Raw genomic sequence first — 17,730 nt, forward strand, 5'->3', positions numbered from 1 at the left:
CTTTTTTGATTTCCCTTTGAAATACCATTAGAACCAACTTTTCTCACTCTGGAATCTCTAAACCTTGAGTCTGGTTCCTCTCAGAAGGGAACCCATCCTCATCTGGGTAACAACGGATAGTGTGAAAGTAAAAGAAAGTTGATTCTGGTTTTTACATGAAGTCTGTTTGTTGAACTAGTCCACTGTTCACTGTTCACACACACACAGTAGTACATAAATAAACCAAGTAATACAATGGGTATTATAGGAAGGACCTTAACTGAAATCCAATGATATCAATTACTGTACCTTGGTATTTTTAAGGCGTGGCGGTGAGGCCAGTATCTGCTGTGGTTTCTTAGCAGCAGGACACTCCAGTGCAACATCACCATTCTTATTGGTGGGTAGCAAGTCCACTACCATTTGAGGCAATGTTGTCCTGGAATTAATTTAAGCAGGGGTATACGGCATTAATGAATAAATGAACAGATCAACACATCATTCATCTCCTGTTGTCCAGCACCCAACCTCCTACCTGCTTATAAAAATGTTGCGGAGACAGCCACTGAGGTTGGCGATGACACCGAGCTCAGGTGTGCCACCGAGATAGACTTCCCCGATTGGTAGCATGCTGGTATTCACTTCAGTGTTAGGGCTGGGTTCCAGAATGTCATCCATATACACACGAAGGCTACACACACAGGCAGACACATAATACACTCTTACTCACAGATCCACGCAGTGAGGCTAGTGTTTGGGTGAGACCAGTAAGTGTGGTGCTTGTTGCTGTACCCATTCATGTTGCTATAGAAAGCCACATAGTGACTGTTCTCATCATTGTAGGTCTTCTGAGTTCGGACCGCTTTACTGCCTGCCCTCACCACCACATGGCCTTCTTCCAATTGTACCTGACACACACCACTCTGTGGAAAAAACACACACACACACACATGGAAAAAAAACATTAGATATGTATCTATTTAACAGTGTCATAACATTTGGCTTGACATGTTGAACTGTAAAGATGAGTACCTGAGCCTTGAGTAACAGTGCGTTTCTCTGCTCTGTCCTGAAGCCAACACCAGCATAAAACTTGTCTGTAATGTCTGGCAGGTTGTCCAGCTTGAGGTTCAGATAACTCAACCCGTTAAAATAAGCTTCCCGAGCCACCTGCGCAGTTAACAGACAGGAGAGAGACTAATGATTTTCCTAACAATGTTTCAGCACCAAGGACAGTTCTAGCTGAATGCCCTAATACGTGTCCGTTTTCTTATAAATGTGATGCTCGTTCCTTGATTAGTTCCTGAATAAGCAAAATCAGCAGGATAAGCTGTTTGAATAAACATTTTGTCTAGACCCTCTTGGCCTGCAGAACTGATCTGATGTAGGGAGTGTATAATATTCGGGAGTGTTATAACAGATTTGCCAAGAACAGCAGAAATAGGATTGACCAAATGCTATAGAAAACAGAACAGAGATGTCAGGGAGAATGTGCTGGTGTGGGACAGATATTACATCTGAGAGGATCAAAAATTGTTCCATACTGTTCAGATTATATGAAAGTAGTTGGAGGCAGTGTAGCAACTCATAATGTCATAACTGCACATAATGCAAGAAGTATTACATTATTTATGTAATATAATGTGCATAACAATTTTTACATGATGAGAAATGTATCACCAAAAACACTGTCATGTTGTAATAACTGTAATACCTTTTTAAAACAAATACATTGGTATTCCTTTACAGTACCTCTTCTAAATCTAATTCTGGTCTTTACCTACGAAATGCACCAATTTTAAATATTCATCCAATTATTATTATTGTTGATTTTTGTTATTATTATCACTGTACATTACTTCTAATATAAACTTGGCTTCAGTTAAAAGAGGATATTAAATGTTTTTAGGGTATACACACTGATAAATGACAAACAGTGTGCAATAACAACAATGTGTACAAAGTACATCCAAGCTAGGGCCAAGATTAGGACCAGGGTCCATGTTCGAGTTGGGAATAGGGCCACGGTCAGTGTTTGAGACAAGACTAGGGCCAGGATGAGGGCAAGGGCCAGTGTGTGTCAGGAGAAGAGCCAATATCAGATTGGGGGCTGATGTCAGAGCAAGAAAATATATCAGAGAAGCTTTAGCAGATCTTTTACAATTTGAGAAGGATGAACACTGTTGCATTAGCATGATGAGGCTGGACAAAGGAGCTGGACCCACAAGTGGCCTTGCTCAAAAATGGAACAAGCTTTTTGGTCAGCATATACGATGGATGTGGGCATAGATTGTAGTAAGACGTGTTCTTTGGATGGTTTGCCATAAAGGAAGAAATAAACTGCAGACTATGCAGTGTTGCATTTCAACATATAATATTATTTTTACTTTGAATAAGGTTGGACTGTTATAATCTGAAGATGTACAGTAAATGATTATACTGTCAAAGGTTTTTCCCAGTATATTTCTTGGTTTTCTTCAGCACTCCCAGAAATGTTTGTAACCTTTATGGTGGATTCTTGTACCATTGATGTGTCCTAAATTTGTTGATTTATTTGTTTGTTGATTTATATGTTCAGTTATAAGAGGATATTTCATAGGTAGATTAAGACTTAGATTTAGAAGAGGTACTGTAAGGGAATACCAACGTATTTATATAAGATTATGAACATTATATTACATTAATAATGTAATATTTATCACATTATGTGCAGTTATTACTGTGAGTTGCTACAGGCAGTTATAAAGGCAAAGGCTGGACATACAAGTCATTATACATAACATTTATACCACTTTCAGAAAGACGTGATATGCACTTTTGAGCTGATAAAATTTAGAAAAATCTATTACATACCATTAAGACTTCAACATAAATCATTTGATCTGTTATGATGAAAGAATATCTGTGTAACCCAACATTCTAAATGCCTTTGTATTAACAGTTATTTTCTTCTTCATTTTGTCCTAAGGGTATACAAACATTTGCACTAAACTGGAAAGGGGATGTCTGACATATCCTATTTAATCACTAAATTGAAGAAGTTGAATAAATATGTTATACGGCCAAAAGTATGTGAGCACCTGACCACTGAACATCCTATTCCAAAACCATGGGCATTGATATGGAGTTGGTCCCCCCTTTGCTGTTGTAACACTCTTCTGAGAAGGCTTTCCACTAGATTGTAGACCATGGTTGTAAGGATGTACTCATTCAGCCACAAAAGCACAAGAGGGTGGTCACTGATGTTGGGCAAGAAAGCCTGTTGTTAAGTTGGTGTTCCAGTTCATCCTAAAGGTGTTCAGTAGGGTTGAGGTCAGGGCTCTGTGCAGACTCTGAGTGCTTCCACACCAACCTTGGTAAACCATGTCTTCATGGAACAGGTTTGAGCTAGGCTTCTTAATTCCAGTGAAGGGAAATCATGATACTACATCATACAATGATATTCTAGACAATTGTGTTTCCACATACTTTTGGCCATATATGTTGTATCATATTTATTATTAGATGGGTATTTTTTATCCAAGTGTATTTGTAAAGATATGTCTAGAGACTCTTCTTCCCTACTCCTTATATTGGAGTCTTTGAGCAAGTGTGTGGAGAGAGCTCTCACCAGCAGTTCATCAGGACAACCATAGCTGATGCCTGACGTCTTCATGCTCTTCAGGTCTATGAAACTGCTCATGGCTTTAATGTTCCTGAAGCAACCCTTTACAGAGCCCTGCTTAGGGAACAGACTCTTCAGCCTGCACACACCACAAAAAAACAAAAAACAAAAACAAACAAACACACAATTATATGGCATTCTACAATAAATTGAGCTTGTTCATTCTGCAACTAGGACAAGGGCCACAACTTGAAGAACTACTATACCTTAAATAAAACAACCAGAAATAAAGATAACCTTTCTGTAAACTTTGAAAACAGATCCACAGATGCACCAGAGCATGGTTAACTCTACCCTTACCCAAACACTATACCCACTGCAGAGTGACGATTCATATATAATGAAAGTGACAGCAGAAGACATGTCAGGTTCTCTGCTCACCTCTCAGGCATTTGGTCTTCGGGAACACCACCCAGGAAGTAGCTTCCTGTGAAACAAGGGATGTCAGACGAATCGACCTGGTACAGTTGTGTCCTCTGACTTCTTACCAGCAGCCTATATGGTTCAGGTGGTGATCCCCGCGCAGGAATAATGACCTCCACCTTTATGGAGCACAAATTACACGTCAAGTTTATACACTACATTATTTACTACACCTTATGTCAAAATATTCTTTACATTATTCATAAATGATGCATTATATTATATATACAGTAAATTATGTAAGCCTGCATATAATAACTAGACATTCAAATGAAACCTGTATATAAAAACATACTGATTTATATATATATATATATACACCTGTATCATTCCTCTTTATTACACATAACTTCATTTATGGACTTTAATGTTCAGAATTCTTGAGTTAATACTGATGTCTGGTTAAAAATTCATGTGAATAGCCTCATTGGAAATATATTTACTGAAAAAAATGTTGCTGCATTCAATACTTATTTCCCCCACTGTATATAAGAATATATTAAGTTGTTACTGTGGGAGGCTACTGTGAACAATATACAAAATGTTTATTTATTTATTTAACAAACCTTTATTCTACATTCATATTTTACTATGTAACATGTTATTATGCTGTAAATTAAAAAAAAAAGTTCAATATTGTGAATTATGGCAAAAAAATGATACAGGAATCTAATAAAACTGTATATATATGAATGAATGCATTCTACAGGAAATTACAGAGGACTTGTACAGGTATAATGTACAACTGACTTACTAATTTGGCAGTGGCATCGCTGACAAACAGCAAGTCGTCTTCTGTGTCTTTGTACTTCTCCTCCTGCACAAATGTCCCATTGAAGTTGTAGAAGAGCATCACACGCCCTTTGAGCACTGCCACACACGCAAACTTAGTCTGTGGAAGGGAGAAGGGTCATGGGAGATCAGAGTATTTAACAGTGGGGTTCATGATTTTGTTGTCAGTGCTGTCAAATGTCTGACCTCAGTGCGAAGCAGGAGCAGAATTCCATTCTGTGAGACGAGTTTGATATCCACTTCAAAGCGAGCTTTCGTACACACTGCCTTAGGAGTGATTTCAGCATAGCCTGTCCCGTCAAAGTAGGATGCATCTTCTATCCATTGCTGGGTTACTGCTGGCTTAGGTCTATTATAAAACACCCACAAACACATACAGCACACTAAATTATGCTACTATAGATATTTGTTCATTTGTTTTCCAAAAAAATAAACCCAACATTCAGAAACTATGTGGAATAAATAAGTACATCCTTCCTACTGTACCTACACAATCATTAATACAATTAGTAATTAGCAGCCAGGTGTTACTACTGAAATGCACAAGATTAGTTAATCATCAAGAAATGTGACTACTTCTATAAAAGCAGAACTTTTTGGCAGTTTGGTGTTCTGGAGGTCTCTGGTGTGTGTCTATATTTAGGCCCTGATAAATAAAAACATAGAATTGAAGGAAGGTGTACGGTCTATTTCCCAGGACTCTATGGAGGAGTGTTTACATCATGCTACTATCTAATCTCTACCTAACTGCTGAAGTTCGCTCAGGTGATCAATGATTTAGTCCATGTATCACCTTGTGGAAAGATGCTGCATTGTGGGGTAGCTGGAAGTACTGGCGCAGGTGAATAACTCGATTGCGCATAACGAATGGGGAAGAATGTGATGTCAGTGGCATGGCTGTTGGTGCCAGATGGGCTGGTCTGATTCTTTCAGAAACTGGTGATCTCCTGGGATCTTCACACATTTTGAATCTGTTTTTAAAGTTTACACAGAACGATGTGAAACACACAAAAAAAAATCCAACATGATGTTTTTTGCAGTTCTGTGGGTAGAAACGCCTTGTTGATGAGAGAGGGGTTAGAGGTGTATGGTCCGACAGGTTCAAGCAGACAGGAAGGCTCTTCATGACTGTGGTGAGCAGAAAAGCATCTTAGAATGCACAAAATGTTTAACCTTCAGGCAGAACAGCAGAAGACCACATCGGGTTTGGCAGGAATCTGAGGCTACGGTGTGCACAGGATCACCAATACTTCACATTTAACATACGCCAATGAGCGTATGTAAAATTAACATCTGAAATACTCAAACCAGCCTGCCTGGCAACAACAACCATGCAATGATCAAAGTCAGTGAGCTCACACCTTTCCCCATTCTCATATTTTAAAAAATCAAGAGATTCAGATATTAGCTGAAGCTCTTGACCTATATCTGCATGATTTGATGCATTGTGCTGCTGCCACATGATTTGCTCATTGAATAATTGCATGATTGAGAAGGTGTAGTGTAGATAGACAGTGTCCTTAATACTGTATCATACTGTATTTTGTTTTTATTGCAAAAAAAAAAAAACCTAAAACAAAACAATAGCTATTATCATCTTCAAATGTAATTTTCAGCTCTTCTCAGTTTTTGTTTGCTCCAGTTGCTCTGTCAATGGTTTAAATCTCCAAGTCGACTGTACTCACCGTGGGCAGGGACTGTCTTCAGTGGTGTTAAGCTCAAAGATCTTCTCAAAGTTATAGAGGCTGATCACCTCCTCATTCAGACTCTCAAGCTCAATGCAGCCTTTGAAATTAGGCAGCTGCATCTGGGCAGGGGGCTGTGAAGCGATGACATATTACACATTACACAGCAACAGACGGAATCCTGAATTAACCTGAAAATATATATATGGATACAAATCGAAATTTTAGCAATCTCAAATGCTACCATGAAGGTACGGGGATAGCCCCCAATGTAGAAGACCGTTTCCTCAGTGGGGAGGTTTAGAAGGCCACGATCTCCTTCTGCCTCCACAGACTGCTTAATCGATCTCCCCTCTCCTACAGTCATCGCCATCTGACCATACTGCAACATCCTACACACACACACACACACACACACAGAGGACGGATTAAAAAAATATATGCTTCCACATTCCACGTTTTTTCCCCACATGCCCTCTCCGCTGCCTGCTGCTGATGGCGATGACGACAGATGGAAAATGGTGATGAAGATAATGAGAACAGGCCATTTGCCTCACCTCTCCAGAAATAGACTGTTGAACTGGCCATCTGAGCGAACGTCGTCTTGCATCACCCCCTGTGCAGTCTTATCACCAAGATTATAAAGCCAGCGTAGTCGTGCGCCATCCAGAACCATGCCCATGAACTCCTTACTGGACTGCAACACACAGAGGAAGCATATTTTTCCATGCTCATGTACACACGTACAAGCTCATCTTATACTCAGCAGTTGATGTATTTAGGAAACAGTGTCATATCAGTCCGTACAGGGTTTCACAGGAGTTTTTCTGTGATTGTTGTGGCAAAAAATGCATGATATTCTGACATCACTTATGCTTTTTTTTTTTTTTTTTAAACTAAAAAGTACTTGAATTGGGGAAATTGCAAGTGCACAAAATAGTTTTGCACGGGCTTTTGCAGTAATGGTTGTTGGTAAATGAGACCTTTTAGCTGTACTCATGTTCAACGCATGCGGATCGAAGAGGGCTTTGGCTGAATGCGCATTGTAATGACATCACAGGAAGCGTCTTGGCCCAAACCCTGCAGGGAATCTGCGGCAATTTGGAAAGATTGCAAGCTTCTCCGAATTTGCTTGAGTTTGTATTCATTTCTGCGACTGCAAAATCGCAAAAAAAAAAAAATAAATCCCGGAGGGAGTGATGCAGCGCTCGTACGGCTAACACGGACACAGCAACTTCATGTTTTGAACAAAATCTACACTGCAAAATCTTCAGAAATGATGACATGTTACTGAAACTCGTACTCTACTTCATTACCAAACCATATTTAAAATAACGTGCACGATAATATTAATCTAATAATTATTTAAAAACAGGCTTTTAGGAGGATTACTAACCTGCATTTACTCTGATGTTTGCAAATGAATTATGGCATGGTAAAGCAATACCTGTTTTATTTAGTACCCCTGTCATTCACTGCAATGACAATTCACAACACAACGTCACGAACATGAACGTGCTGAAAATGATGATTGCGTTCATGCTACAGATGTATACAGCTGGTACATTAGCTTCAGTCAGTGTAGTGGTAGTCCTGTTAACTAACATGGCTTCTCAGTTGTGTTTCTGTGGTACAACATCTGTTCGAGGCAACATCTGTTTGTTAACTGCATTTTGATCAAACTACTGATAGGTTCCTTCATGCTGAATTTACCAGATGAGTAATGAGAAACTGTTACTAAATCCAAGCACTATTATAGTGGGAATCTGGGTAACAAGAGTCTAAGTAGCAGGGTGTGGGTGCACTGTATGTTTACTCGTGTCTACACATAACGAGAGAAAGGGAACTGACTTACATTCTTGTTGCCCAGGTAGAAGACAAACTGGCTGTTAGTGACTTGGCGCTTAATGCGTGCAGCTTGGGGGAGAGTGATGTGGAACTTCAGGGAGGTGTAGGCAGCCAGGTCAGCCAGATTACTGGGGTTCCTCACCTGCACTGCCGATTTCCCGTTAAACTTCATCGACACACTGACCTGACGATCACAGTGAGAAAAATGACAGGGGAAAATAGACAGGGTCTTCAGAAAGTCGTAAGAAAGTTAAGAAACTGCGCTGCAGTTTTAAATGGAGCTTGCAGTACCCTGCTAGCAGCCTTTCGCGCCTCAGCAATGAGCTCACGGATTCTCAGGATGTTCTCAGAAATGTTGGACACCTGCATGGAGTGATTCTGCAAACGATCCAGCTTCTTCATCAACATAGGAATGGTCTCGCTCAGTGCTCCCACTGCACATAACACACATTTGTTATACTATCCTTGTAAGGACGTTCCACTGACATAATTATTAATGCAGCTAATTAATGCCTATGCTAAACCTAACCCTAACATTGACATCAGTAACCAAAGGGTAACATTTTGGCCCTTTTAGGTTAAACAAAAGGTGCAAAATCATACCAGCAACACACACACACACACACACACACACACACACTAACCTGAGCTGTTGGCTTGGCTTAGTGCATCATTGAAGTCTTCATTAGTGGTGTTGGATGTTCCGTATGTTCTGTGCCACTCCTCCAGCTGTTGTTTTATAGGAGCCAACTTCTCCAACACATTAGCCACAGTGCTGTTAGCCAACGACGCTGCATTTTTTACTGCCAGGATCTCCTGTGATGTGTTCTCTACACACCCATACACATACACACACACACACACACAATATTACTGCTCTAGGTTACATTTGGTGTTTTCAAATAACTCGGTTATAATTCCGTTTTGCTATACACGGAACACAAACACAACATAAGGAAAAGTCAAACTGCTGACCTTGGGTAAAGTTCAGGGAATTCTGCATTAATGACAGATCCTTCAGCAGCTCGTTCTTTTTCACTTCTGCCTCATGCAGCCGCTTCTTGATGTCCTGCACCTGAGGCTTCACCGCTGCCCAATTCAAGTCACAAACTTGTCAATAAACGCTCATTCACTGCCAACCTTCATAATCTTCAGATGATTCAATGGGCATCTTATATATATAAAATGAGAATGAGCATCTGAAACATTAATCTCTGTCTCAGTGCTGATTATTGTCAGTGCTCTATTCTTCTGACTGATCCCCATTATCCTGTGATGAAATATTTGTAATCTGCTGGGAGAAGTCTCTTCCAGGATGATAGTGGGCCTTATTAATCAATCTTTTAGTAGTGTTGTGTATAAATGCTTGTGTAAGCCAAAACAAACTAATATTTACCATCGGATTTACAAATGTACTCGTGTCATATGTGTATTATGATCTTCTGTCAGCTAAACCATTTGTTTACGGATTAGAGCAGATCGACCCGTCCTCCTTTTATACAAAGGTATTTTTTTTGTCATAATTGAATGATTACACTGTAAAACATTTCAGGTGGTTAAACTTAGAAACGAAAGTTCACCTGCTGCCTTAAAAACGTGATTAAAGTCAACTTGAAGTTTTTTTTTTAAAGAATTATTATTATTATTTTTAAGTTTTACAAGTAAAGACAATGAATTACTATAACTTTAATTTTTGAAAGCTTAGAAACTTGAGTTGTCCAAAACTTAAATATCCAAAACTTGTCATGACAATTGGAGTTAAAAAGCAGAAATATGTTTGCATAACTTAATGGGGCTATCATGGTTTACAGTGTAGTTTTATTTGTCTTTTTTTAAAAAAGAATCTGTTTGTGTTTGTTCGCTTTCTATATTTTTCATATTCTTTAATTAATATACCAATAATATAAAACTACTGGGTTTTACAACATTTTCTCAGACCTAATGTATTAGCATGAGGATATGTTTTTGATAGACTACAAAGCACTTCTATATGCCACTCTTGATACTTGACAGCATTAATCCATATATTAAAGTGCAGTAATCCGTGCAAATGATATGATTTGAAGATGGGTTTGTTGTTGTTTTTTATACACACAAGCAGCATGAGTAGGATACTAAAATTGTTTTTGGAAAACTTTCATGAACCCAAATTTTTTGTGTAGATACTCAAGAATAAATCTTTCATGTTCAGCTTGATAAATGAGGCCGTATCAACAGCCACGGGCCACAAGAGTCCATTGAATGTTTTGATCAAATGTACCTTTAGTCAGCTCCTGGAGCAGGGTTGATGCCTGTTCTTGTAGTGCCATACTTTTATTTTTAAGGTCACTGGCCTGCTGTGAAAGATTCTGGCCTTTGATATACTGTGCCAAAAAAACAAACAAAAAAAAACAATAGATCTGACTGATCATACACTAGAAGTCATGTTGACCGGTTTTTCCTTAAATTCCAGAAAAAAAATTTTCCTAAAATTTAATGCATGGAATCTTTACCACTTTTTTCCTCTAAATTTTCTTAAATATACATAATATGAATAAAGATTCATTATATAGAACAATACAACATGTTAATAACAGATTCCCAAGCACCCACAAGCAAGTTTAAGTACATTTTGCATTTAGATAAAAACTTGTTTCTACTGGTAACTGAACACGGAATATATGTTACAGCTAAACTGGTTATACGTCGAATTGAGATGGGGCATTTCTTGTCAAGTACGGAACAAAACATTAAGGTTACATTAAGTGTTCGATTTATCCGTGTTGAACAATTCATTAAATCATTGGCATATTAACATACACAATACACATAATATCCCAGGGCCCCGGGCCTGCCGTAGCTTAACCTTACCTCCAGGGCCTCCGTATTAGCTTCCTTGGCTAAAGTGTCAGCTTCCCGTATGCTTTCAATAATGCTGGTGTAAGTGCCTGATGCATTCAGAGCTCTCTGGATGAAGCGGTCCTGGTTAGTGTTGGAAATGACGCTGTTGTAAACACAGAGGAACAGGCATTAACTATATAGTCATCGAACAGAACATGTAAATCTAGTGCAAAGGAATCGAAGGAAAGAAGCGAATGATGGAAGTCTCGGACACCTCGAGAGGTTCTTGGAAAGCTGATCGAGAAGCTCAGCATGTTTCTCAGCTGCCTCTACTAGCGGGCTTTTTGAGCTGGAGATAGTGAAATTCTGCACCTTGTTAGTGAGAGGCTGCTTTGCTCCATCCAGCTGAGCAGACAGACGCTCATAATCCTACAGAGGAGAAGGACAGACAAACAGTAGTGAAGAACTCGGGAGGTGGACCTTCTAATACCTGGAAATACCTCATCATTTGCCTCATCAAGTATTTGTGATTAATATCGATGTTCTACATGATGGAGTGTGTGTGTGTGTGTGTGTGTGTGTAGAATCTGACCTCTTTTGCATTCTGCAGCATAAGTAGCATGTCATTGACCTGAGCCATATCATCTTCTGCCATCTGGATCATATCCTCCACCTCCTTGTGCTTTGACTTCAGAGCATTCACTTTTTGCTATTGACACATCAAAGCAAGTCCGGAATGTCTCAAAGAGCAATCAATATGATGAAGTTGTCTTTTTTTTTCCATTTAAATTTTTTTTTAAATAAGTACATGAACTTTTGACACCAGAAATCTACAACCGCACTTTTTCTAAAATGTTCACTAACAAAGGTTCCTGTTTTTCTGGTACTAGCAGGAACCAAAAGGACACAATGCTGGGTCTATTAGCAGAATTTTTTTTTAATGAAATAAATATATAAATGTTAATAATAATTATTAATAACTATTAAAGTAAATAAAATATATAAATAACACTTCAAATAACACAACAAAATTTGTTAATGATGGTTTTTATTTCGCCTCTAGAGGCCGCTCTAGATTAAAAAAAAAATCTCTCTTTTTGAAAGTAATATTAATATTGTCATGGTGCTGACTGTCTTTAAATGACAACAAGGAAATTGTTTGTGGACTAAACAATGGCATTGTTGTAAGCAGTAATGATGCAGTCACTGTCTTCACTGTAAAATAAACTGCAGCCCACTGATACCTATGTGATCCTTTACTTGATATTGAACGTGCAGTAGAAAAATGCCCTTTGTGAGGTACTCTGTGTGTGTGTGTGTGTGTGTGTGTGTGTGTGTGCGTGCAGGTTGGTGTACCTTGTACTCTTCCAGCTGTTTCTGGTTGATGCTGTTAGTTTCAGCTGCGCGTGCTAGGTTCTTCACTGCATCGTTAAGAGAGTCTCTCAGGTTCATGAGCTCAGCATTAAACTGATCCAGTTTTTTCCTGATAAACTCCAATGTATCCTGGTTTGCAGCATTCCGGTCAGCCATCTCTCCCTTCACACGCTCCAGCACTACCGAGAGAACAAGAGCATTCAAAAGAGGGACATTCAATATAAAAATTCAGCGAACTGTTCTGTTCTCACTGCATAAATACAAAAATAAATGAATAATCAAAAGCACCAGATTGAATAGTTTTGAAAAGTGCCTCTCGGCTATCTTAAAGCTCGAACTATGTTCTCACTCACACTTCTTGGCTTCAGTCAGCTCGTTCTCTGCTAACTTCCTCTGGTAGTGGGTGCTTTGGAAGCGCATGTCCCTCAACATGGCGAGAACCTCAGGCAGCTTCCGTGACAACTCGTTCTCATCTACATCCTGAGAGCCATTCTGAGATGCTCTGTTCAACAGCTCCAACATGGCTGTGCGCACAAACAGACACATCACATCACCAAAATGCTCTCACGTGTGGATATCATGCAGCGAGTTATTAGGAAGGATGCTTCAGTAAATGCTTTATGATTTGATCATTATTTCCCAACCTTTTATGTCTCTCATGCTGCCTCTGATAAAGTCCAGCAGGCTCTGAGCTCTCTCGTACGTGGCTTTGGTGCTGTTCTTAAGCTTATCTCCTTTTGTTACTGAGATTGACACCTGCAAGATTATTGTGGATATGCTCAGCAGACTGGCCACTACAGTGTCACAGTTTTAACAACGTAGGACCTGGACATGTCTTCTTCTTGAAAAATAAGATATACAGTGCTGTGAAAAAAGTATTTGCCCTTCTTCGGTTTTTGTGTTTTATGTCATCCTAAATAGTTTTAGATCTTCAAACAAAACACAATATAAAATAAAGGTAACCTGAGTAAACACACAATACTGTTTTTATTTATTTTTAATTGAAGCAAAAAAGTTATCCATCAAAAAACTAATTAGCCCCTTAAAATTAAAATCTGGTTGTGCCACCTTTAGCAACAATAACTGTAACGAAACGCTTCCAATAACTGGAGATCAGTCTTTTACTTACTTCTAGGACTTGCACTTACTCCTATGCTTTGGATCATTGTCTTGCTGCATAATCCAGTTGCGCTTGAGTTTCAATTTATGGACTGAAGATCAGACAATCTCCTTTAGGATTTCTGGTAGAGAGCAGAATTCATGTTTCCCTCAATTATTACAAGTTGCCCAAGTCCTGAAGCAGCAAAGCATCCCCACACCATCGCACTTCCACCATCATGCTTGACTGTAGATATGATGTTATTTTTGTGGAATTTTGTGTTTGGATTACGCCAGATGTAACGGGACCCCTGTCTTCCAAATTGTTCCACTTTCAACTCATCAGTCCTCAGAATATTCTCCCAAAAGGTTTGTGGATCATCAAGGTGTGTTTTGGTGAAATTCAGACGAGCCTTAATGTTCTTCTGGGTTAGCAGTGGTTTTCACCTCACCACAGATTTGGGGAATTAGTAACCACGGGGGCAAATACATTTTCACACAGGCCCAGTTGGTATTGGATAACTTTTTTGCTTCATAAATAACTATCATTTAAAAACTGTATTTTGTGTTTACTCAGGTCGCCTTTGTTTTTATCTTAGATTTTTTCAAATTTATTTCTGAAACAATTTAGTACAAGATATACACAAAACAGAAGAAACCAGGATTGGGGGCAAATACTTTTTCACAGCACTGTATACACAGCCACATTTTTAACACCAAAAATGATACTAACATTAATATCAACTGCAACTCATAGACTTACAGTAACTGCTTCAGCAGACAAGTGCAATTTAGTAAAGCACTCTGAATAGTGCACAGAACTGTTTTTATAATCCATACACATGTCTGATATTCATTACTGTCTGAGCTCCAAATCCTCGTCATACCTTTTCGTCCAGCTCAGAGATGTCAGAGACAATGGTCTGCAGATCTCTCTCAAGCAAATCTGCCTGCATCCTGCTGTCATCCAAGGTACTGTTGTAGTTTTCTATGGAATTCTGGGAAAAGGCCAAGATTTGCATAGTTTGAACAATGCCACATATATACAGTAACTGCGAGCAGACATGACATTTAACCGACATGGTTTTACATGTTCTTGACGTCAACTATACTCTGTGTGTGTGTGTGTGTGTGTGAGAGAGAGAGACTCACAGACACATTCATCACAGAAGCAATAAGGTTGCGGAGTTCTGCCCACGCGAGGGAGCTAGCATTGATGTTCTTCAGCTGGTGATCCACAGAGAGGAAGTAGTTGCTCACCATGTCTAGATCCTGCAGTAGCACTGTCACACAGCTATCACATGCTAAACAAATACACACACACACACACACACACACACACACACTCAAATGTACTGAAACAGTTCCCTCAAACAAGCTGCCAAAGTTTTATACCAGTGTCCTTTTGTATGAAGATTTTTTTATTTTGTAGCTAGTTTAATATGAGTCGGCATAGGAAAGATGAAATAGAGCAGTAAAATGTACGAGGTTTTTAAATGTGTGTGTGTGTGTGTGTACTGACGTTCACAGTGAACATCTGCTCCATTAATGACTGGTACACTGCGCTCGTTAGTGCAGCGATCACACTGTCTCCCTGTCACAGTGTCCGGGCAGCGGCACTCCCCAGTCCGTGGGTCACAGCGACCTCGTTTACACCCACACTCTGAAAGCCAAGAGACACGCATTAATGTAATAAAGTCTGGGAATCGGATCAAACAAAACTATATAGGAAACAGGGTTGAGTTAATAAATTTGTACTAGTAAAATAATGTGTGTGTGTGTGTGTGTTTAAAAAAAGGCCTCACTCTTGCAGCCATTAGGACCGTAGTCCCAGTGTCCTGGAGCACACTGGCGGCAGTTGGGTCCGTTCACACCTGGTTGACACGCACATGAGCCGTTAACTGGGTCACATGGCTGAACCAGTGCCGCCGCTGCATCACAGTCGCACGTATGACAGCCAGCACATGACTCAAAGCCAAATGTGCCATGCTGAACACAAATGATAAACTGCTATTAGCAAAACCAGAGCACACAGCTTAGCTGGACTAAATGAAACAGAATAAACAGAACAGGAAGAACAATTCTGTGGCATACCTCACAGCGATCACAGTGGATGCCAGTAACACCTGGTTTACAATGACAATGACCCGTGTGAGGGTCACATGAGGCTGTCCCGCAGGGAGAACAGTTGCATTCTAGATGATTGAAAAGAGAAATAATTCAGAAATTAAGAAATTGACAAATATTTTAACAACACAATCATTTTTAGACCAGAACTTGCGTGAGAGGCTGAGAACGCTCCGCTGTCATTATACGGTACGAGAGCGGCCTCTAGAGGTGAAATAATAACCATCACTGACAAATTTTATTTTGTTATTTGAAGTGTTATTTATATATTTCATATACTTTATTAGTTATTAATAATTTGTATATATACATACATGCATATATATATATATATATGTATGTATATATATATATATATATATATATATATATATATATATATATATATATATATGTACACACACACAAACATTTATATATTTATTTCATTAAAAAAAAGTACAGTACATTTTCATGGTACAGTCAGTACTGTATGTTTGTAATAAAGTTCAGCAATACTTTACTTTGAGTGTTACGTTTTCATTCAGTATCAATTTTAAAAACTATCGGTTGATTAATCAGTTATCGGCAGGTACTCCCCAACTTAGTTATTAGTATTGGTTATTAGTTATTAATCCACCATCGGGCGACCTCTAGTACAGTATAGCACTAATATTGTATTTTGTATTGTTTCTAGTTAAATACCACTAGTGTGCTGCACACAGCAAGAAACAAACAAAGAAAGGAAAATGTACATTGGCTAACATAGGACGATGTTAAAAGCAACACCACAACGGTACTAAAGCAGTACAGGTACTGAGTCTGGTGTAAAATTGGCTTCATATATATATATATATATATATATATATATATATATATATATATATATATATATATATATATACACACACACACACACACATATATACATATACATATATACATATATACACTCTTCATTCCTATCACTTATAGAGGAAAGGTTTGTGAATGAAGTGCTCTTTTCCAAAATCACCAGACACCCAATCAGGATGTGGCATTTAGTTTATACACATCTCCTGAAGTACGGAGTGGTTTAAGAAGTGTGTGATCTATGCACAGTTCTTACTGGTACAGTTCTTGGCAGTGATGGCGTCACCGTAGAAACCTGGAGCGCAGATCTCACAGTGGGGTCCCGCTGTGTCGTACATGCAGCCGTGGCACTCACCGGTCACTGGGTGGCAGTCGCTGAACAGCATGTTTGGGTCCAAGTTGTCGTTGCAGTTGCATGGCTGGCAAGTGCTACCGATCACCATGGGGTTGCCATAGTAACCGGGGGCACACCTAGTGCAGCATATGCCATTATAAATATCAGTTGCCTGATTAGTTAAGAAAATGGAAACCAGCTTGTTATAGATGTCAAAGTCTAAGATAGCAGAAGTAAATCTGGGTGTAGTTTTGAAGGACACACAATGCTTTAAATGTGTGAGACAAATACAGCGCTGAGTAATTCTGCTGCAAGTTTTTTTTTATGTGATATTTTACTGCAGTAATTTAAGATCCCACCTCTCACACTTGGGTCCAGCGTAGCCAGGCATGCACAGACACTGCATGTGATTGGGCTTCTCTATACAACCAGTGGCAAAACTAAAATGAGAAAACCAGAGAGAAAAGACCAAAGTCTGAGAACAGTCATGTACAGGATATAATAGAAAAACAGAACAAGATGAAAAATAAATAAATAAATACATAAATAAATAAGTGAGGGCACTGACTTGTTGGAGGCCACCTGCAGTGGACATGGGCAGCTGCTGCAGGACACAGCATGGCCATCCACTTTGGCATCGCTATGAAAACCACCGCGACACTTCTCACAGTGGTCCCCAGCCGTGTTGTGACGGCAGCTCTGCAAAGGAGACGTTCAAAATACAGATTTCAAATCGTACCGACAAATTCGACTTA

At 39.1% G+C, this 17,730-nt stretch overlaps 1 protein-coding gene across 1 annotated transcript in view; it reads right to left on the reverse strand.

Annotated features, from left to right (window-relative positions):
- The window catches only part of lama5 (laminin, alpha 5), an 82,877-nt gene that overhangs the window by 4,367 nt on the left and 60,780 nt on the right, over nt 1–17,730 (reverse strand). The window contains exons 43-72 of the mRNA XM_053643626.1: nt 17,544–17,674; nt 17,335–17,415; nt 16,898–17,112; nt 15,778–15,878; nt 15,489–15,672; nt 15,206–15,346; nt 14,836–14,987; nt 14,571–14,681; nt 13,230–13,341; nt 12,939–13,109; nt 12,568–12,764; nt 11,804–11,920; nt 11,486–11,640; nt 11,242–11,374; nt 10,652–10,754; nt 9,367–9,480; nt 9,036–9,221; nt 8,683–8,825; nt 8,399–8,575; nt 7,101–7,240; nt 6,788–6,935; nt 6,544–6,677; nt 5,045–5,207; nt 4,821–4,958; nt 4,025–4,185; nt 3,590–3,722; nt 1,012–1,149; nt 772–902; nt 515–670; nt 289–418 (exon numbers count right to left, since the gene is read on the reverse strand). Of these exons, the coding sequence (XP_053499601.1) occupies nt 289–418; nt 515–670; nt 772–902; nt 1,012–1,149; nt 3,590–3,722; nt 4,025–4,185; nt 4,821–4,958; nt 5,045–5,207; nt 6,544–6,677; nt 6,788–6,935; nt 7,101–7,240; nt 8,399–8,575; nt 8,683–8,825; nt 9,036–9,221; nt 9,367–9,480; nt 10,652–10,754; nt 11,242–11,374; nt 11,486–11,640; nt 11,804–11,920; nt 12,568–12,764; nt 12,939–13,109; nt 13,230–13,341; nt 14,571–14,681; nt 14,836–14,987; nt 15,206–15,346; nt 15,489–15,672; nt 15,778–15,878; nt 16,898–17,112; nt 17,335–17,415; nt 17,544–17,674 (4,296 nt within the window). The remainder of the gene's footprint in view (nt 1–288; nt 419–514; nt 671–771; nt 903–1,011; nt 1,150–3,589; nt 3,723–4,024; nt 4,186–4,820; nt 4,959–5,044; nt 5,208–6,543; nt 6,678–6,787; nt 6,936–7,100; nt 7,241–8,398; nt 8,576–8,682; nt 8,826–9,035; nt 9,222–9,366; nt 9,481–10,651; nt 10,755–11,241; nt 11,375–11,485; nt 11,641–11,803; nt 11,921–12,567; nt 12,765–12,938; nt 13,110–13,229; nt 13,342–14,570; nt 14,682–14,835; nt 14,988–15,205; nt 15,347–15,488; nt 15,673–15,777; nt 15,879–16,897; nt 17,113–17,334; nt 17,416–17,543; nt 17,675–17,730) is intronic.

This window comes from Ictalurus furcatus, chromosome 15 (assembly GCF_023375685.1).
Source record: "Ictalurus furcatus strain D&B chromosome 15, Billie_1.0, whole genome shotgun sequence".
In the NCBI taxonomy this organism is placed as follows: domain Eukaryota; kingdom Metazoa; phylum Chordata; class Actinopteri; order Siluriformes; family Ictaluridae; genus Ictalurus; species Ictalurus furcatus.